The sequence below is a fragment of the Saccopteryx bilineata genome, chromosome 5 (assembly GCF_036850765.1).
Source record: "Saccopteryx bilineata isolate mSacBil1 chromosome 5, mSacBil1_pri_phased_curated, whole genome shotgun sequence".
NCBI lineage: Eukaryota > Metazoa > Chordata > Mammalia > Chiroptera > Emballonuridae > Saccopteryx > Saccopteryx bilineata.
This window is the reverse complement of record NC_089494.1, coordinates 33,304,722-33,324,931: the sequence shown is the minus strand read 5'-3', so window position 1 is coordinate 33,324,931 and position 20,210 is coordinate 33,304,722. Positions and strand designations below refer to the sequence as shown.

The 20,210-nt window shown below is 40.2% G+C and overlaps 1 protein-coding gene across 8 annotated transcripts in view; it reads right to left on the bottom strand.

The window, feature by feature from the left end:
* Window positions 1-20,210, bottom strand: part of NBEAL1 (neurobeachin like 1) — a 181,925-nt gene that overhangs the window by 43,700 nt on the left and 118,015 nt on the right. For all 8 annotated transcript variants that reach the window (XM_066279146.1, XM_066279151.1, XM_066279145.1 and 5 more), the window contains 4 exons: window positions 18,437-18,538; window positions 13,717-13,812; window positions 12,605-12,729; window positions 10,184-10,324 (listed from right to left, as the gene is read on the bottom strand). In XM_066279146.1, coding sequence (XP_066135243.1) covers window positions 10,184-10,324; window positions 12,605-12,729; window positions 13,717-13,812; window positions 18,437-18,538 — 464 coding nt within the window. The remainder of the gene's footprint in view (window positions 1-10,183; window positions 10,325-12,604; window positions 12,730-13,716; window positions 13,813-18,436; window positions 18,539-20,210) is intronic.

Genomic DNA, 20,210 nt, shown 5'->3' with positions numbered 1-20,210 from the left:
CTCTATTTTTTAGAAGACTTTTTGAGAAGGATAGGTACCAAATCTTCTTTGAATGTTTGGTAGAATTTACTAGTATAGCCATCTGGTCCTGGACTTTTAATTTGGGGGAGGTTTTTGATAGTTGTTTCTATTTCCTTCCTGGTTCTAGGTCTATTTATTTATTTATTTTTATTTATTTTTTTTGTATTTTTCTGAAGCTGGAAACGGGGAGAGACAGTCAGACAAACTCCCGCATGCGCCCCACCGGGATCCACCCGGCACGCCCACCAGGGGCGAGGCTCTGCCCACCAGGGGGCGATGCTCTGCCCCTCCGGGGCATCGCTCTGCCGAGACCAGAGCCACTCCAGCGCCTGGGGCAGAGGCCAAGGAGCCATCCCCAGCGCCCGGGCCATCCTTGCTCCAATGCAGCCTTGGCTGCGGGAGGGGAAGAGAGAGACAGAGAGGAAGGGGGGGGGGTGGAGAAGCAAATGGGCACTTCTCCTATGTGCCCTGGCCGGGAATTGAACCCGGGTCCCCCGCACGCCAGGCCGACGCTCTACTGCTGAGCCAACCGGCCAGGGCCTAGGTCTATTTATGTTTTCCACTTTTTCGTGACTAAGTCTAGGAAGATTGTACAGTTCTAGGAATTTATCCATTCCTTTTAGATTGTTAAATTAGGTGGCATATAATCTTTCATAGTACTGTACTATGATCCTTTGTATATCTATGATGTCTGTGATAATTTCTTCTCTTTCATTTCGAATTTTTATATGAGCCATTTCTTTTTCCTTAGTGAGTCTAGTTAGAGGTTTGTCAATTATACTGATCTTCTTAAAGAACTAGCTCTTCGTTATATTAATTTTGCCTATAGTTTTTCTCTATTTCATTAGTTCTACTTTGATTTTTATTATTTCCTTTCTTTTACTAATTTTGTGTTACCTTTATTTTCCTTTTTCTGGTTCTTTCAGATGTAATGTTAGGTAGTTTGCCTGGGATTGCTCTTGTTTCTTGATATGAGCCTGTAATAATATAAACTTCCTTCTTATTACTGCTTTCAATGCATCCCAAAAGTTTCAATGTCATGCAGTCATTCTTGTTTGTATGTATCTTTTGATCTTTGCTTTTATTTCTTTTTGGACCCAGTCATTTTTTGAAAGTATGTTGTTAAATTTCCATAGTTGTTTTTGGTTTCCTTACTTTCTGCAGTTGAGTTCTAATTTCAAAGCCTTAGGGTGAGAGAATATGCTTGGTATAATTTCAATCTTCTTGAATTTGTTGATGTTAAGTTTTGTGGCCCAATGTATGGTCTATCCTTGAGAATGTTCCATGGACACTGGAAAAAAAAATATAATCTGATGTTCTAGGGTTAAATGTTCTATAAATGTCTATTATGTCCACTAGGTCTAGATGTTACATAAGGCCACTATTTCTTTATTGATTTTCTGTTTGAATGATCTATCTAAAGCCATCAATAGTCAGCTGAGATCTTTAACTACGATTGTATTTTTGTCTGTTTCTATTTGTTTCTATTTTTAGATCAGTTAGTAGATGTCTTACATATTTTGGTGCTCCCTGATTTGGTGTGTATTTATTAAGAAATGTTATGTCAGCGCTGGACGGTTGGCACAGTGGTAGACTGTCAACCTGGTGTATGGCTGTCCCAGGTTTGATTCACAGTGAGGGTACATAGGAGAAGCTACTAACTGCTTCTCCAGCCCTCCAGCTCCCCCTTCTCTTTTTCCCTCCTCCAGCCATGGCTTAATTGGCTCAAGGGCAGTGGCCCAAAGCACTGAGGATGGCTCCATGGAGCCTCTGCCTCAGGAGCTAAGAACAGTTCGGTTGCAAGCATGGCCCCAGATGGGCAGAGCACTGACCATGGGGGTTGCCAGGTGGCTCCTCGTCGGGGCGCAGGTGGGAGTCCATCTCCCACCTCCTTTTTGGAAAAAAAGAGAAAAAGAAATGTTATGTCTTCTTGATATAGTGTCCCCCTTTTTACTATGAATTGTCTCTTTGTCTCTTGCTATCTTCATTGTCTTGAAGTCAGGATTGTCAGATAACACTGGAAAACAAAATTTTTGTTGCATCCACAAAAACACTTGTTCTTACCTACTTCAAGTGTGCTGATCTCAAATCTGACATTAGTTTTATTCTATAAGCTACAGTTTGCAATTCAAGACTTTTAGGTTTTCATCTTATTATAAAATTTTCAACATTTAGTTTAACATAATCAAGTAGAATGTCTTCTTGGGCATCATCTTTGTGAAAATATAATAATTTATATAATGCAGTAAATACACTAATACACTAAGATATGATTGCATCAGAATTTGTCTACAATTTCAAAACAGAATATATTAGAACACTTATTTAATCATAAAATTTGTGCAAAACTTATTTAAATTCTATTCAGGCAAAAATTTGCATTTGTAGCTCTTGCGTTTGTGTACTTGTTTGCTTACAATCTCATTTGATGTTCCAGCAGTAGTCTGCTCATTACTAACAGCTCCAAGATTTTCGGGAAACTTATCAAGGTGAGTGTTCAGGAAGTGAATCTTAACGCACATGTTACATCCAATGTCGCGGAAAGCCAATAGCATCCTTTGAACCAGAAGTTCATAGTTTTCTGCTTTTTTGTTGTCAAGGAAGTTCTTTGTAACTGCCATGCTGCTTTCTCCTCTTTATTCATCTTCCTGGCAAATTCTTCGTCACGTTTGAGGGTTTGAATTTGAGGTCCATCGAATACACCTGCTTTTATCTTCTTGAAAGACCAGCAGAAATATGTTGAAAGCATTCACTTTCTCTATTCAAAGCCTGAACAAACTGCTTCATTAAGCCAAGTTTGATGAGAAGTGGGGGAAAAATGATCCTGTCTCGATAACTACAGGTTCATTCACAATATTTTGCATCCCTACTTCCAGAACTTCATGTTTCGGCCACTTCTTCTGTATCCAGTGTTTCTCCTGAGCACGGCTGTTCCACAAACACAGAAAGCAAGGATACTTCGTGAAACCTCTCTGTTGTTGTCCTAGCAGGAAATTTACCATTTTAAGATCCACACAAATGATCCAGTTATGCTCCTCATACTTCAGAGAGTCGAGGACAATTTTTATGTCATTCTTACTAAGTCATTCAATTCAGGTTGGCTATACTGCTGAGGGGTTAATGACTGCTTGGCATCAGAAGAAGACCCTTCAGATTCTACAACCATTTCCTCTTGCATCTTATTAAAATACACTTGATCACTATGTTCACTTTCTTCGTCCTTAGAAGAAATAAAACCATTGGAAACTGGAACCGGGAGTGTCTCAGAGTGTGGGATAGGTCGTATTGCTAAAGGAATATTAGGATATGCGATCATATGCCATTTTTTCTTGCCGATGCCCTTTGTATGGATCAGAAAGAAATAACAGTCATTGCTGTGGTCCTAGGTTCACGCCAAATCATGGGGGTACCAAAAGGCATTCCTTTGCGTTTTTCTTTAGTCCAGTCACGAAGCATTTCCTCACAATTATGACACACAATATGAGGAGCCCAATTCTTATCTTGATCACCAAGGGCTCTTGAAAATAGGCAATATATGCACGTATCACAAATGATGAAATATTGTGCCTTTGACGTTGAAGTGTATAACAGCCACATATATAACAGAAGGTGTCAGGACTATATTTATATTACTCAAAGAAGCCATGATTCAATCTTAAAACAAAATAAGAGGGTGTTTTTATCAGATAATAATTTTCTACATTTAAAAACAACTACAATTATGTAAAGTGATGTTTGTAAAACATTAATTGCCTTGTGGTTATGTTCAATCCAAGAGTTGTTGCTCTTTAACTCCAATTTAAAAACCAATGCATGCCATTAACTAACAAAAAGAAATTAAAATTGCATAAAAACTAGAGCATGCACCAAAAAACAAATTTCATAGTTGGAATCAGCGATGCAGAAATATATAGAAGAGTTCTAAAACCTCATCCAACAGAAAATGAAAAAAAAATGTTTCCCAGTGTAATTGTATTAGGTGTCACTTGCTTAGAGAATCGTTTTCCAACCTTTCACTCTGAATCTACTTTTTGCAGTTTAGGTGTGTCTCTTGAAGGCAGCATACGGTTGGGTTTTGCTTTTTGACCCAATTTGCTACTCCATGCCTCTTCAGTGGTGAGTTCAATGCATTTACATTTGGGGTAATTATTGACACTGAGGATTTCCTATAGCTATTTTATGTTTTGTTTTCTGGTAGCTCCGTGTCTCCTTTGGTTCTTCTCTTTTGTGTTTCTGTCAGTTATTCTTGCTTGGTGGTATTTCATATCTCTTTCTTCTACTTTTAAGCTATGTGTTTCAGTATGGTTACCATTAGGTTTTTTTTATTGTTTGTTTTTACAGGGACAGAGAGAGTCAGAGAGAGGGATAAATAGGGACAGACAGACAGGAATGGAGAGAGATGAGAAGCATCAATCATCAGTTTTTGTTTCGACACCTTAGTCGTTCACTGATTTCTTTCTCATATGTGCCTTGACCGTGGGCCTTCAGTAGACCAAGTAACCCTTTGCTCGAGCCAGTGACCTTGGGTCCAAGCTGGTGAGCTTTTGCTCAAACCAGATGAGCCCGCATTCAAGCTGGCGACCATGTAGTCTTGAACCTGGGTCCTCCACATCCCAGTCCGACACTCTATCTACTGCGCCACTGCCTCATCATCATTAGGTTATTAAGAAAAAAATGATCATCTATATAAGAGTCCTCTGACTTATGAATGTTTTTGCACTCCATTCTCCTTTGCTACTATAGATCTTTATCCTCTCCCCTTTTGTTATTACTGTCACAGATTATCCTTGTTTTTATTATAACCTCCTTGGATATTTGTAGTTTTGATCTTTGCATCCAGTAGAATAACCTCCTTGAGTATCTCCTACAGTGGAGGTTTAGGGAGTTTTATTCTCTCAGCTTGCATACGTCTGCAAGAATTTTTATTTCTCATTCACATTTGAAGGATAACTCAGATATAGCATTTCTTGGCTGGTAATTCTTCTCTTTAAGTACTTTGAATGCTTGAGTCCACTTTCTTCTAAATTGTGGAGTTTCTGCTGAGAAGTTTGATGATAACCTAATGGGCCTTCCTTTATATATTATGTTCTTTTTTCCTCTAGCTCCTTGAAGATTCTTTCTGTCACTGATTTTTGACCATTTTATTACAACTTGCCTTGGAGAAAGTCTGTTTGGGTTGAGGTAACTCTGCATTGTGTTTGCTTCTTGGATCTAAATCTTTCCATAGGCTTATTCCCATTATTCATATATTGCTCTTTCTGATGGAGTTAGTAGATTATTGTAAAGCTCTTTTTTTTTTTTTGTAATTCATGAGTCCCTCTTCTTCTCTCTGTAGCATGCCTAGTTGCCCGTCTTCGATGTCACTGATTCTCTCCTCTATCTGGCCTATTCTATTACCTAATCTCGCTACCTCATTTTTTTTTTTAAGTGACAGAGAGAGACTTAGACAGAGGAACAGATACAAATAGACAGGAATAGAGAGATGAGAAGCATCAATTCTTCACTGCACCATCTTAGTTGTTTATCGATTGCTTATTCATATGTGCGTTGACCACGGGGCTACAGCAGAGCAAGTGACCCCTTGCTCAAGCCAGTGACCTTGGGCTTCAAGTCAGCGACCATGGGGTCATGTTTATGACCCGACGATCAAGCCAGTGATGCCACACTCAAGCTGGTGAGCCGTGCTCAAGCTGAAGAGGCCACACTCAAGCCGAAGTCCTGGGTCTCCAAACCTGGGTTCTCCACGTCCCAGTCCAATGCTCTATACACTACACCACCACCTGGTTGGGCCTGCTATCTCCTTTTTCAATTCATTTATTGAGTTCTTCATCTCTGTTTCATTATTTTTTAAAGTTTCAATCTCCTTAAGAGGTACTCTTATTCATTAATTTGTTTGTTTTGAGCTCATTAAAATTGCTTATCAGTGTTTTCTCACATCTCATTATTTCCAGACTTCCATTTTGAATTCTCTTTCATCTCATTCCAAGGTTTCCACGTGATTGAGAATGCTTTCTGGAGATTTTCCATTTTCTTTCTGAACTATATCTCTTTCTTGTGTAGTCAAGGTGTTTATTTTCTTCTTCCTTGATGGCTTTTGAGAGTGGTAGTGTTAAGAAATGTAACAAGGCACTGGCTGGTCGGCTCAGTGGTAGAGCGTTGGCCTGGCGTGCAGAGGTCCCAGGTTCGATTCCCAGCCAGGGCACACAGGAGAGGCGCCCATCTGCCTCTCCACCCCTCCCCCTCTCCTTCCTCTCTGTCTCTCTCTTTCCCTCCCACAGCGAGGCTCCATTGGAGCAAAGATGGCCCGGGCGCTGGGGATGGCTCCGTGGCCTCTGCCCCAGGCGCTAGAGTGGCTCTGGTCGCGGCAGAGCAACACCCCGGAGGGGCAGAGCATCACCCCCTGGTGGGCGTGCCAGGTGGATCCCGGTCGGGTGCATGCGGGAGTCTGTCTGACTGTCTCTCCCCATTTCCAGCTTCAGAAAAATACGGAAAAAAAAAAAAAAAAAAGAAAGAAATGTAACAAAAGCCTGACCAAAATGTGGTGCAGTGAATAGAGCATCACTCTGGGACACTGGGAACTCAGTTTCTAAACCTTGAAGTTGTCAGCTTGATCATGGGATCACAGACATAATCCCATAGTAGCTGAACTGAGCCCAAAGTGGCTGGCTTGAGCAAGGAATCACTGGCTCTGCTGGAGCTCCCTGATCAAGGCACATATGAAAAGCAATCAATGAATAACTAAAGTACCACAATAAGGTGATGCTTCTCATCTCTCTCCCTTCTTCTCCTTCTCTCTCTCTCTCTCTCCCTCCCTCTCTCTGTTTGCTAAAAAAAGAGAATTCTAAAATAAAACTATAATAAAAATGAAAATAAAAAATAAAATAGAAAAAATTAAAAATAATGAAAAGAGAAAAACCACAAAAATAGCTAAACCAAAAATTCAAAAACACCCCAAAAATAAAAATATAAAAATTAAATAAAATTCGAAAGAAAAAGAAATTTCAGTTTTGAGAGTTTTTTCTATGTTCTCCCAGTAGGTGGCACTGTAATATAAGTTTTAGCTCTGAAACTCCTGGGCATGCTGTGAAGTTTATGGCTTTTGCAATGGCGATTTCGAGCCTCCAGACACTACTGCCCACATCTCAACAGACTAGGAGACCACACAACACAGCACCTCTGTTCTTCAGGGGAGAAAGTGGCTCTAGAGAGCCAGCTGTGGGATATGTCTCTGCCACTCTTTGTACTTCACGAGGTAAGGGAGGCAAAATCTGGGAGGCCTGGGGACCACACTGTTTTTCTGTCTCTGTGCTGAGTGCAGGCTGCTGGCAGTTCATGGGAACACTGGCCATGACCCCTCATTCTGGTTTAGTATTTCCTCCACTGCCCCCAATCTCTGAAAACCCAGTCACTCAGGGGTTCTCCCCTGTCCCAAGCCTGGTAGACAAAAACCCAGACAGTCCAGGTTTCTCTCTTCTCCAGAGCCTGACCACGAGGGCATCTTATCTTTGGCCCTCCTTCTCAACTGCATTGGGAAATATTTTCAGGCAAGCCTGTGAGCCCAGCAGTTTATTTATTTATTTATTTTTTACTGTGTTATAGCTGTTCAGTTTGTTGAAATCTCAAGGAGAGAGATCAAGGGTATCTCTCACACTACCATAACTCTGACACCATCTCTCAGTTGGGTTTTGAATTAAATTTCCCTGATGACTAATGATATTGGGAGTCTTTTTAAATGTTTATTGGATATTTATATACCTTCTTTGGGAAAATGCCCATTCAGATCCTTTGTATCCAGTAGTTAATTGGGTCATTTGTCTTTTTATTATTGAGTTGTTAGGGTTCTTTATATAATCTAGTTACAAGTCTCTTATCTGATATAAATTTGTTAAATATGTTCTCCCACTGAATGCACTGTTTTTTCACTTTCTTAATGTGCCTTTCCTTTGTTTTATTTTTTTATTTTATTTTATTTTTTTACAGAGGCAGAGATAGACAGGGACAGACAGACAGGAACGGAGAGAGATGAGAAGCATCAATCATTAGTTTTTCATTGCGAGTTGCGACTTCTTAGTTGTTCATTGATTGCTTTCTCATATGTGCCTTGACCGCGGGCCTTCAGCAGACCGAGTAACCCCTTGCTGGAGCCAGCAACCTTGGGTCCAAGCTGGTGAGCTTTTCGCTCAAGCCAGATGAACCCGCGCTCAAGCTGGCGACCCGGGGTCTCGAACCTGGGTCCTTCCACATCCCAGTCCGATGCTCTATCCACTGCGCCACCACCTGGTCAGGCTGTGCCTTTCCTTTGAATCTATTTTTTTTTTTTTTTTTTTTTCTGAAGCTGGAAATGGGGAGAGACAGTCAGACAGACTCCCGCATGCGCCCGACCAGGATCCACCTGGCACGCCCACCAGGGGCGATGCTCTGCCCACCAGGGGGCGATGCTCTGCCCTTCTGGGGCATCGCTTTGCCGTGACCAGAGCCACTCCAGCACCTGGGGCAGAGGCCAAGGAACCATCCCCAGCGCCCGGGCCATCTTTGCTCCAATGGAGCCTCGGCTGTGGGAGGGGAAGAGAGAGACAGAGAGGAAGGAGGGGGTGGGGGGTGGAGAAGCAAATGGGCGCTTCTCCTATGTGCCCTGGCCGGGAATCGAACCCAGGTCCCCCGCACACCAGGCCGACGCTCTACCGCTGAGCCAACCGGCCAGGGCCTTGAATCTATTTTTGAAGCTTTGTAAAAAATAACTTATTCATAAAATCGTTAAAATCTGGAAAAATACAGCTATACTTTACTAGTGAGGAAATTACTTACTACCATGCAAAATGTAACATTTGGAGATGTGTAGTGATCTTTAGGACAGAGTCACTTCTTAAAAGCCAAGACTTAATGTATGAAAATCAGGAATAAGGGACCTGGGCTGATTTTGGGAGATAAAAGCTGTATTTAAGTAGAAGAGGAAAACAGGCAATGTTTACATAGTTCTTAATTGGGTGAGAGAGGAAATGGTAATGTTAAAGAATAAGGCAACATGGAAACAAATGTGAATCAGTAGAAAACTACCTGGAAGATATACTGAGAATCAGAGGATTCATTAAGTTGTTTTTTGCCAGGTGGTGGTGCAGAGAATAGATTATTGGACCGGGACGCCAAGGACCCAGGTTGAAAACCCTGAGGTCGCCGTCTTGAGCGCGGGCTCATCTGGCTAGAGCGCAGGATCGATGGCCTGAGCATGGGATCCTATCATGACCCTATGGTCACTGGCTTGAAGCCCAAGGTAATTGGCTTGAAACCAAGGTTGCTGGCTTGAGCAAAAGGTCACTCGCTCTGCTGTAGTCCCCTGGTCAAGGCACATATGAGAAAGTAATCAATGAACAACTAAGGTGCCGCAATGAAGACTTGCTGCTTCTCATCTCTCTCCCTTCCTGTCTGTCCTTTTCTCAGTCTCTGTCACACAAAAAAGAAGTTTGTTTCTGTAGGATCATTAGGAAAATATGTAACATAGGTAGTTTAAAACTGACAGATAATATGATATAATGGCATCACAGACCTGTTTGAGCTGCTACTATAAAGTAACTGCCCCTCATTCCTCCTTTTTATTCCTCTTGATTAATAAATATTTTTAGGAGCATAACATAGGCATTCGTTAGGTTTGATTCTCTAGTAGATGTCTTGGATCTAGCTCTAAATCAGTTCTTAGTTTAAATCTATGGTGGGTTACTAAAGCCAGTAAGAATTACAAAAGTATATTGGGTAACAGAAAAAAGGAATTTGCCTAAAAAGTCATTTGTGGCCCTGAGAGGTTAGCTCAGTACGACAGAGCATTGTCTCAATATGCCAAGGTTGTGAGTTCAATCCGAGTCAGGGCATATAAAAGAATAAAACAGTAAATGCATAAATAAGTGGAACAACAAATCAATATTTCTCTCTTTTTCTCTCTCTCCCTTCTTTTCTCTCTAAAATCAATGAATATATATTTTAAGTCATTTTCTGTCAATTTAAGAAACCCCTTTTTCAAACTAGTTTGGCTATTTTTATTTAGAGGCCACATGCATCAAAATCTAATAGAAGCAAATAAAAAAGAAATGGCCCTGTTATATAGTACATGACATGAAGGCAGTTTTTAACACTAACAGATAGTATTATAAAAATGTTTTCACCCAAAACATACCTTCCACTTTGAAGCTGGATGTGAAGAGTAGTGAATGGCTCCACACGAATAAGATAGTGCATAACCCCGGCAGAATTTGAATAGTGAGTACCATAATGAAATTTATCAATAGTTCCCATAGGGTCCTCAAAATTTTCATATCTACAAAAAAAAAAACAACCCGAAAGTTTTGTAACCACAATAGTAAAACTAAAATCAGAAAACATAGCTTCTATTGAATTGTTGAAAACACAATTTTTAAGAAGTCCTTCTTAATGTTTTATGATATGTATTTGTATTATCACACCCTGCAAATAAATGAAGAAAAAAAAAACCACTTGTATTCAGTAGTACCACTTTCTGAACAATGAAATATCACTAATACTGGATTCTCAAACAGTTTTGTATTCTGCAATAATTCTTGTTCACTGAGAACAGAGAGGACAAAAAGACCCTTAAAATAAGCTATTATATTAACGTTTTGGTGAATACAAGTTAATTCTTAATATACAAACTAATACACAACTTTACTTTAACATAAAAGTATTATACATAATATATATTTTACAACCTATTCTTAACAGTTTTCTTTCCAAATGACTAAATAGTCTATTTTTAATAAGTATGTGGGTTTTACACATGTATGTATATATGCAAATTTATAACTATTTCTTATTTTTATTTTATTTTATTTTTTTTTCTTTCTTTTTTTTTCTTTTCTTTCATTTTTCTGAAGCTGGAAACAGGGAGAGACAGTCAGACAGACTCCCGCGTGCGCCCGACCAGGATCCACCCGGCACGCCCACCAGGGGCGACGCTCTGCCCACCAGGGGGCGATGCTCTGCCCATCCTGGGCGTTGCCATGTTGCGACCAGAGCCACTCTAGCGCCTGAGGCAGAGGCCACAGAGCCATCCCCAGCGCCCGGGCCATCTTTGCTCCAATGGAGCCTTGGCTGCGGGAGGGGAAGAGAGAGACAGAGAGGAAAGCGCGGCGGAGGGGTGGAGAAGCAAATGGGCGCTTCTCCTGTGTGCCCTGGCCGGGAATCGAACCCGGGTCCTCCGCACGCTAGGCCGACGCTCTACCGCTGAGCCAACCGGCCAGGGCCTCTTATTTTTAGATATTTAGGTTGCTTCTATTTTTTTACTGTGTGATAATTAGACATTCTATTGTGGCCAAGGTAACAGAAATAAACATATGGAGAATCAGTCAAGAATCTGTAAATAAATGCTTAAAAACCTAAAGGTTAAAGATGAAGGAAAGAAAGGGGATAGGAAGAAGGCCCCAACCAGTTCACTGGAGAAAAACACACACATTAATTTTGTAAGCACTACCACGGATACTTAAAGGTGTGATTGTATTGAATGGTGATTTGAATGGTGATATCTGAATTAAAGGGTATAAAATTTGAATAAGAATGAACAGTTTTTTGGGGCAATAAACACTGAAATTTTTAAACCGAAATACTAATCAGATCCTCAAGTTGAAGCCAATTTCTCTTATAGAGAAATCTTTAATATTCAAGAGAATTAAAAAAAGTTTTCAAGTCAAACTTATTTGTACTTATAAAAAAATAGCACTGAAATTCAAAACAATTATACATACTTCCTGTGGCACAATGTTAAAAATAAACCTTTAAAAAAAATAAACCTTTTATTGTCAAAACAAATGTTTGACTAATGGCAATGAGGTAATAATACACAAACAGCCACATTCCACTAGTAAATCAAATCAAGTATTAAGCATTAAAAATGTCCTGGGGAAGATTTGCTTAAAAAAAAAAAGAAAAAAGAACATACTATTTACTCCCAAATAAATCTACAACTAAGCCTGTTGTCAAAACAGTTCTTTGTTCTTATTATCAGAAGTCATAAGTGACAAGTTATACACAAGTTCACATGGAGCTAAAGGGAAATGAAAATTATTCTTTTACTTGTCAGTAGCTGGCTCTAAAAAAACCTGTGAGACTGTGTATAAATATATAGATAAAACTATAAAACCTTTCTTTATTAAAATGACAGTTTGAAATTTTCCACACACTTGTTTTTATTCACAGTATTTGTGAATAGGTTAGCATTAATTTTATATCTAATAAAATATCACCTTAGGTGGATATTTTTACATGTTAGATTAGTAGGTTAAATCTACATTACTTGGGATGAAAAATGTCAAGAACTTATTATCCTTTAGCACTTACTTTTTACAAGGTAAAAAGAAATTCTAAGCAATATTAATTTAAATTTGGCAAGGAAGGGAAATAGACTATAGTTAAGGTACTTTAAGGCCAACTGATACAATTTCAAGAAAATTTAGTGAAGAAATTATCAGAATGATTATCAAAAGTAGTTGTGCATTTTAATAGAGTTAATACTTGGCTGGCCACAGAAATCAACACAAATTCAAATAAGCAATGGTTATCTTTCAAAATGATAAAAGGCACTTACTTTTCTCGCATAACTTTGGCATTTTTATCATTAACTACCCCAATTGGTTTGGAAAGATCTCGAAATATAGATGGGTTATTAAAGTCCAACTCTTCTGAAGTATAATCTTGTAAGATCCAGGGAAACTAAGAGACACAATTTATAATTTAGACATTTCTTTCTAGAGAAGCTACTATCCTCATATATCAAGTGTTTATCTAAAGATAAAAAGGAATAATCTTCAAAAATATTTTTCTCTGTTGCAAATGGTCATTCATCTTTATTTCAATAACCAAAAGCACTATTTCTATATTTTCACTGGAATATTTTCTATGAAGCAAAAGAAAAAAGGCTTTTATTTTTTAATTATGCTTCAAGTTTATATACTTCTTGAAAATAGAGTAAAAGATATACAGATAACTTTTTAAAAATGAAAAGTTTTAAAAACTTTAAAAACCAGGCAGTGGTGCAGTGGATAGAGCGTCAAACTGGGATGCAGAGGACCCAGGTTCGAGACCCCAAAGTTGCCATGCCAGCTTGAGTGCAGGCTCATCTGCTTTGAGCAAGGCTCACAAGCTTGAGCCCAAGGTCGCTGGCTCGAGCAAGGGGTCACTCGGTCTGCTGTAGCCCCCTGGTCAAGGCACATATGAGAAATCAATCAATGAACAACTAAGGAACCACAATGAAGAATTGATGTTTCTCATCTCTCTCCCTTTCTGTCTGTCTGTCCTTATCTGTCCCTTTCTTTGACACTCTGTCTCTGCCACACACAAACACACACAAAAAAGAATAACTACCATGTGCATATATACTGCTAACAAAAATTGGGGGATATTTCAAAATGAGTATGAAGCTATAAAATATTCCCTAACTTTTGTGAGCAGTATATTCTTTTTTTTAATTTTTTATTCATTTTAGAAAGGAGAGAGAAAGAGAAGGGGGAGGAGCAGGAAGCATCAACTCCCATATGTGCCTTGACCAGGCAAGCCCAGGGTTTTGAACCGGCGACCTCAGCATTTCCAGGTCGACGCTTTATCCACTGCGCCACCACAGGTCAGGCGTGAGCAGTATATTCTTGTGTAGTATAAAACTGAAAGGCAATTCCCTATTTATGAGATTTATATAAAACTTACCACAGGATACTGTGCAAGGTCATTATAGGTTCGTCCTGCCATTGTATTTATTTGAATGAGGTAGTCAAAATTTGATATCTCTCTATTCACCCATTTCTAGACAGCACAAAAAAAGAAAAACAAAATTAATCTCTCTTAGAAATTAGTAACTATTACTGATTACCAACATAATCCTTTGTTTTCATTATCATCTTTTATTTGTGTATGTGTGACAGAGAGGGACAAGAAGCATTAATTCTTTGTTGCACACCTTAGTTGTTCATTGATTATTTTCTCATATGTATCTTAATGGCGGGAGGGGCTACAGAGGAGCAAGTGACACCTTGCTCAAACTAGTGAGCCTTGCTCAAACCAGATGAACCCGTGCTCAAGCCAGCAACATCGGAGTTTCGATCCTTGGTCCTCCGTGTCCCAGTGCGATGCTCTATCCACTGTGCCACCACTTGGTCAGGCTTTATCATCTTTTAGATAAAAGAAATGGCGCTTCTGAAAAGGCTTAACATGAACATAAAATCAATATGCTGCCTGACCACGTGGTGACACAGTGGATAGAACATCGGACTGAGACACAGAGGACCCAGGATCGAAACCCTGATGTTACCAGGCTTGAGCATGGGCTCATCTGGTTTGAGCATGGGATCAAAGACACAATCCCATGGTTGCTGGCTCAAGCTCAAAGGTTGCTGGCTTGAGCAAGAGGGTCATTTGCTCTGCTATAGACCTCTGGTCAAGGCACATATGAGTAAGCAATCATAAACAACTAAGGAGTTGCAACAAAGACTAGATGCTTCTCATCTCTCTTCATTCCTGTCTGTCCCTCTGTGTCTCTGTGTGTGTGTGTGTGTCTCTCTCACACACACACACAAAATCAATATACTTTCCCTAAATTCACATCCCTTTAAAAACTGATCTCTAGAAAGGAAACAGAAACTTCCATATAAATTTTACTCTACAGCCTAAAAGGTCTTCATAAGAATTTTTTATTTCAATTAAATATTCTATTTAAAATCTAAAAATTTTTAAATTGAAAACTGTCCAACTTTGATAATTTTATATTTTCATAAGTGCACATATAAAAATACAGTATCTTTGTGTACTCGAATTATCTACAGAGTTTGCATAAACATTACATTATCCTCATAAAATTACCTTTATATAGCAATGGTAGAAAGATTTTGCTACATTAGATACAAAATTTTCTAAAGACAATAATTTTTTTTCTTTTAATCATCTTATTGCACCTAGCCTGCTAATTATTCTACATAACGTGGGTATGCTAGACAATTTTGCTGACAGATTAATATTCAAGTTTAAGTTTACTGTGTGCCTGAAGCAAGGGATGTACTTAATGGAAATGGTGAGAAATTAACCTATATGTATAAAAGCCCAATTATAATTATTCTTCAGTGCCAAACTGAAGAACCAGTACTTTAATAAAGTTTATTCCACAGAAAACAGGGAGTGTATTTTATTAAATAAAGCTTATTTCATAAGCAATAGGAAAGAACTGCTAATGGCTTATCAAACAAGAATAACACTTAAGATGATAAAAGTACAGCATAGAGAACAGGTAAAAAATATTATTATGTATGGTGCTAAGTGAATACTAGAATTATAATTGTTTAACCACTATGTTGTACACCTGAAACTAATATAAAACAATACTGAATGTCAACTAATTGAAAAATAAAGTTCATGAACAGACACTTTTCCCAGGAAGAAATACAAATGGCCAACAGATATATGAAAAGATGCTCATCTTCTTTAGTTATTAGAGAAATGCAAATCAAAACTGCAATGAGATACCACCTCACACCTGTTAGATTAGCTATTATTAACAAGACAGGTAATAGCAAATGTTGGAGAGGCTGTGGAGAAAAAGGAACCCTCATACACTGTTGGTGGGAATGTAAAGTAGTACAACCATTATGGAAGAAAGTACGGTGGTTCCTCAAAAAACTGAAAATAGAACTACCTTATGACCCAGCAATCCCTCTACTGCAGGGGTCCCCAAACTGCGGCCCCCTGAGGCCATTTATCCGGCCCCACCACACTTCCAGAAGAGGCACCTCTTTCATTGGTGGTCAGTGAGAGGAGCATAGTTCCCATTGAAATACTGGTCAGTTTGTTGATTTAAATTTACTTGTTCTTTATTTTCAATATTGTATTTGTTCCCGTTTTGTTTTTTTACTTTAAAATAAGATATGTGCAGTGTGCATAGGGATTTATTCATAGTATTTTTTATAGTCTGGCCCTCCAACGGTCTGAGGGACAGTGAACTGGCCCCCTGTGTAAAAAGTTTGGGGACCCCTGCTCTACTGGGTATATACCCCCAAAACTCAGAAACATTGATACGTAAAGACACATGCAGCCCCATGTTCATTGCAGCATTGTTCACAGTGGCCAGGACATGGAAACAACCAAAAAGCCCGTCAATAGATGACTGGATAAAGAAGTGGCACATATACACTATGGAATACTACTCAGCCATAAGAAATGATGACATCAGATCATTAACAGCAAAATGGGATCTTGATAACATTATACGAAGTGAAATAAGTAAATCAGAAAAAACCAGGAACTGCATTATTCCATACGTAGGTGGGACATAAAAGTGAAACTAAGAGACATTGATAAGAGTGTGGTGGTTGGGGGGGGGGGGAGGGAAAGGGGGAGGGGGAAGGGCACAAAGAAAACTAGATAGGAGGTGACAGAGGACAATCTAACTTTGGGTGATGGGTATGCAACATAATTGAACGACAAAATAACCTGGACTTGTTATCTTTGAATATATGTATCCTGATTTATTGATGTCGCCCCATTAAAAAATAAAATTATTAAAAAAAAAAAAGTAAAAGAAAGTTTTTTTTTCTCTGGTAGATAGTGTGGTTGGTTAAGAGCATCGTCCTAAAACACAGAGGTTGCTGGTTTGATCCCTGGTCAGGGCACATACAGGAACAGATTGATATTCCTGTCTCTCTCTCTCTTTCACTAAAATCAACAAATTAAAAAAAAAATTTTTTTTAAAGAAAACTTTTTTAAAAGGTTAGTGCATATGTAGGAGAAAGGAGAGAGCTGGGGCAGAGACCCTAATTAGAAAACTAACAGTTCTGGAAAGCAAAAATCAGTGGCCATTCTTCTGAATGTTTGCAGTATAAATTAAAGAGATTTTGGGATGCAGGTGAAGGGAAAATACACAAAGCACTAGTTAGCTTTGGTTGTCAGAAAAAAATGTTGCTTTTTTTTTTTCTTTTTTTTGTATTTTTCTGAAGCTGGAAACAGGGAGACAGTCAGACAGACTCCCGCATGCGCCCGACCAGGATCCACCCGGCATGCCCACCAGGGGCGACGCTCTGCCCACCAGGGGGTGATGCTCTGCCCCTCCGGAGCATTGCTCTGCCGCGACCAGAGCCACTCTAGCGCCTGGGGCAGAGGCCAAGGAGCCAACCCTACCGCCCTGGCCATCTTTGCTCCAATGGAGCCTTGGCTGCGGGAGGGGAAGAGAGAGACGGAGAGGAAGGGGGGGGGGGTGGAGAAGCAAATGGGCGCTTCTCCTATGTGCCCTGGCCGGGAATTGAACCTGGGTCCCCCGCACGCCAGGCCGACGCTCTACCGCTGAGCCAACCGGCCAGGGCCAAATGTTTCTTTTTTTGTTTTTTACTATTTTTCTGTGATTTGCATGCTTCCATTTTTTATCTCATGCATGAATTATTTTATTATGAAAAAAAAACGTTATATTTTTAAAGAGCAAATTAGTAAAAATCAATCAATAAATAAAAATAAGAGTAATTCATAATATATGCCCATAAATTGAATAATATGGGAGCTGGAGGACAGAGCACTCTATTTGTGAGGGAAAGCTACTTCAAAAGATCAATCTGAATGGAAGAACAGCAATTGTAATAATCAGGCCCTGGCTGGTGGCTCAGTGGATAGAGCACTGGCCTGGTGTACGGAAATACCAGGTTCAATCCCCGCTCAGGGCACACAGGAGAAGCAACCATCTGCTTCTCCCCTTATCCCTCTTCGCTCTCTCTTCCTCTTCTCTCCTTCTTTTCTTTTTTTTGTATTTTTCTGAAGCTGGAAACGGGGAGAGACAGTCAGACAGACTCCCGCATGCGCCCCACCGGGATCCACCCGGCACGCCCACCAGAGGCGAGGCTCTGCCCACCAGGGGGCGATGCTCTGCCCCTCCAGGGCGTCGCTCTGCCGAGACCAGAGCCACTCCAGCGCCTGAGGCAGAGGCCAAGGAGCCATCCCCAGCGCCCGGGCCATCCTTGCTCCAATGGAGCCTTGGCTGCGGGAGGGGAAGAGAGAGACAGAGAGGAAGGAGGGGGGGGATGGAGAAGCAAATGGGCGCTTCTCCTATGTGCCCTGGCCGGGAAACGAACCCGGGTCCCCTGCACGCCAGGCCGACGCTCTACCGCTGAGCCAACTGGCCAGGGCCCTCTCCCTTTTTTCTTTCTCTCCTTCTTTCCCCTCCCACAGCCAGTGGCTCAAGTGGTTCAAGTGTGGCCCCCGGTGCTGAGGATAGCTCAGCTGCTAAAATTAGCTCAGTACTCAAGCATTTGACGCAGATGGAGTTGTTGGGTAGATCCCTGGGGTGCACGTAGGAGTCTGTCTCAGTATCTCCCCTGCTCTAAAATATATCAGAATTAGAAAATTGTACTTTTAAGCAAAAGTCTGAGATACACCGGAACAATAACTTAAAGTTTCCTACCTGTGTCAATCCTGATGCTCTGAATAACTCCTGTGGTGACCTGGTTCCATAACTATTTGGAGAGTGAAATGACAACAGTCTGCTATATACTTTGTTTCTAACCTATAAAAAAACAGCATTTTATAATTTAAAAATTGATCAAGACAAATCAGAATTATGGCTTTTGTAAAAGTTTTATTGAGATAATTCCCATACTACAAAATTCACCATTTAAGTATACAATTCAGTGGGCTTTTCTGTGTATTCTGAGATGAGCACCTACCAACATTCCCTAACTCTGAAACATTTTCATCATCCCCAAAAGAAACTTTACTTACTAGCTATTGCTGCCCAATTTCCACTCTCTCCCATACCCTAACAACCATGACCTCCCTCTCTTTATGGATTTGTCTCAGTTGGACATTTCACATAATTATAGTAGCCTTGATGAAGTTAAGACATGTATTTTTTGAGAAAGTTTTAGTGTATAATGGAATGTTCATCAGACATGGAATCAGAAACCTAATTCAAGTCTACTTCAAATTTAGTTCAGTCATTTACTAATCATCTTGGCAAAGCAATTAATTTACTGAGACTCATTTGTACATTAAAAGTAATAATCTCTATTCTTAATAGTTTTATAAATTGTTCAGGGCTATATAAATGTAAAGTAATAAAATTCAGCTTTGAACTTTAATATCCTCATCTAAAAAAATAATAAAATATTCCTTATCTAATCTGAAAGTTGATACAAAGATTAGATACTATATACAAATATGCTTTAAAAACTACAGTTATACAAACACACAGTATTCAACAGAAACATGTTAGCTTTAATTCCATCATATAGCTTTCTTTTTTTTTTTTTTTTGTATTTTTCTGAAGTTGGAAACGGGGAGGCAGTCAGACAGACTCCCGCATGCGCCCGACCGGGATCCACCCGGCACGCCCACCAGGGGGCGATGCTCTGCCCATCTGGAGCATTGCTCTGTTGCAACCAGAGCCATTCTAGAGCCTGGGGCAGAGGCCAAGGAGCCATCCCCAGTGCCCGGGCCATCTTTTGCTCCAATGGAGCCTCGGCTGCGGGAGGGGAAGAGAGAGACAGAGAAGAAGGAGAGGGGGAGGGGTGGAGAAGCGGATGGGTGCCTCTCCTGTGTGCCCTGGCTGGGAATCGAACCTGGGACTTCTGCACGCCAGGCCGACGCTCTACCACTGAGCCAACTGGCCAGGGCCTAGCTTTCTAATAAATATATGCTTTGTATTTTCCTCTAAGAAAAAATTTATTTTAAACAGTAAAAGAGTGGCCCTGGCCAGCTGGCTCAGTGGTAGAGTATTGGCCCGGCCTGTGGAAGTCCCAGGTTCAATTCCTGGCCAGAGCACAGAGGAGAAGCACCCATCTGCTTCTCTACCCTTCCTCCTCTCCTTTCTCTCTATTTCTCTCTTCCCCTCCCATAGCCACAACTCCACTGAAACAAGGTTGGCCTGGACACTAAGGATGGCTCCATGGCCTCCACCTCCGGCGCTAGAATAGCTCCGGTTGCAACAGAGCAACAACCCAAATGGGCAGAGCATCACCCCTGGTGAGCATGATGGGTGGATCCTGGTCAGGCACATGCGGGAGTCTGTCTTTCTGCCTCCCTACTTCTCACTTCAGAAATATTAAAAAAAAAATAAATAAATAGTAAAAAAAGTATTCTTTGATTAAAAAAAGAAAAATGCTCTTTAAATGTCTGAATCAAATCATTTGTAATTAAACCTCTATCCCACAAGTGAACAGAAACAGTTTTTATGCTAA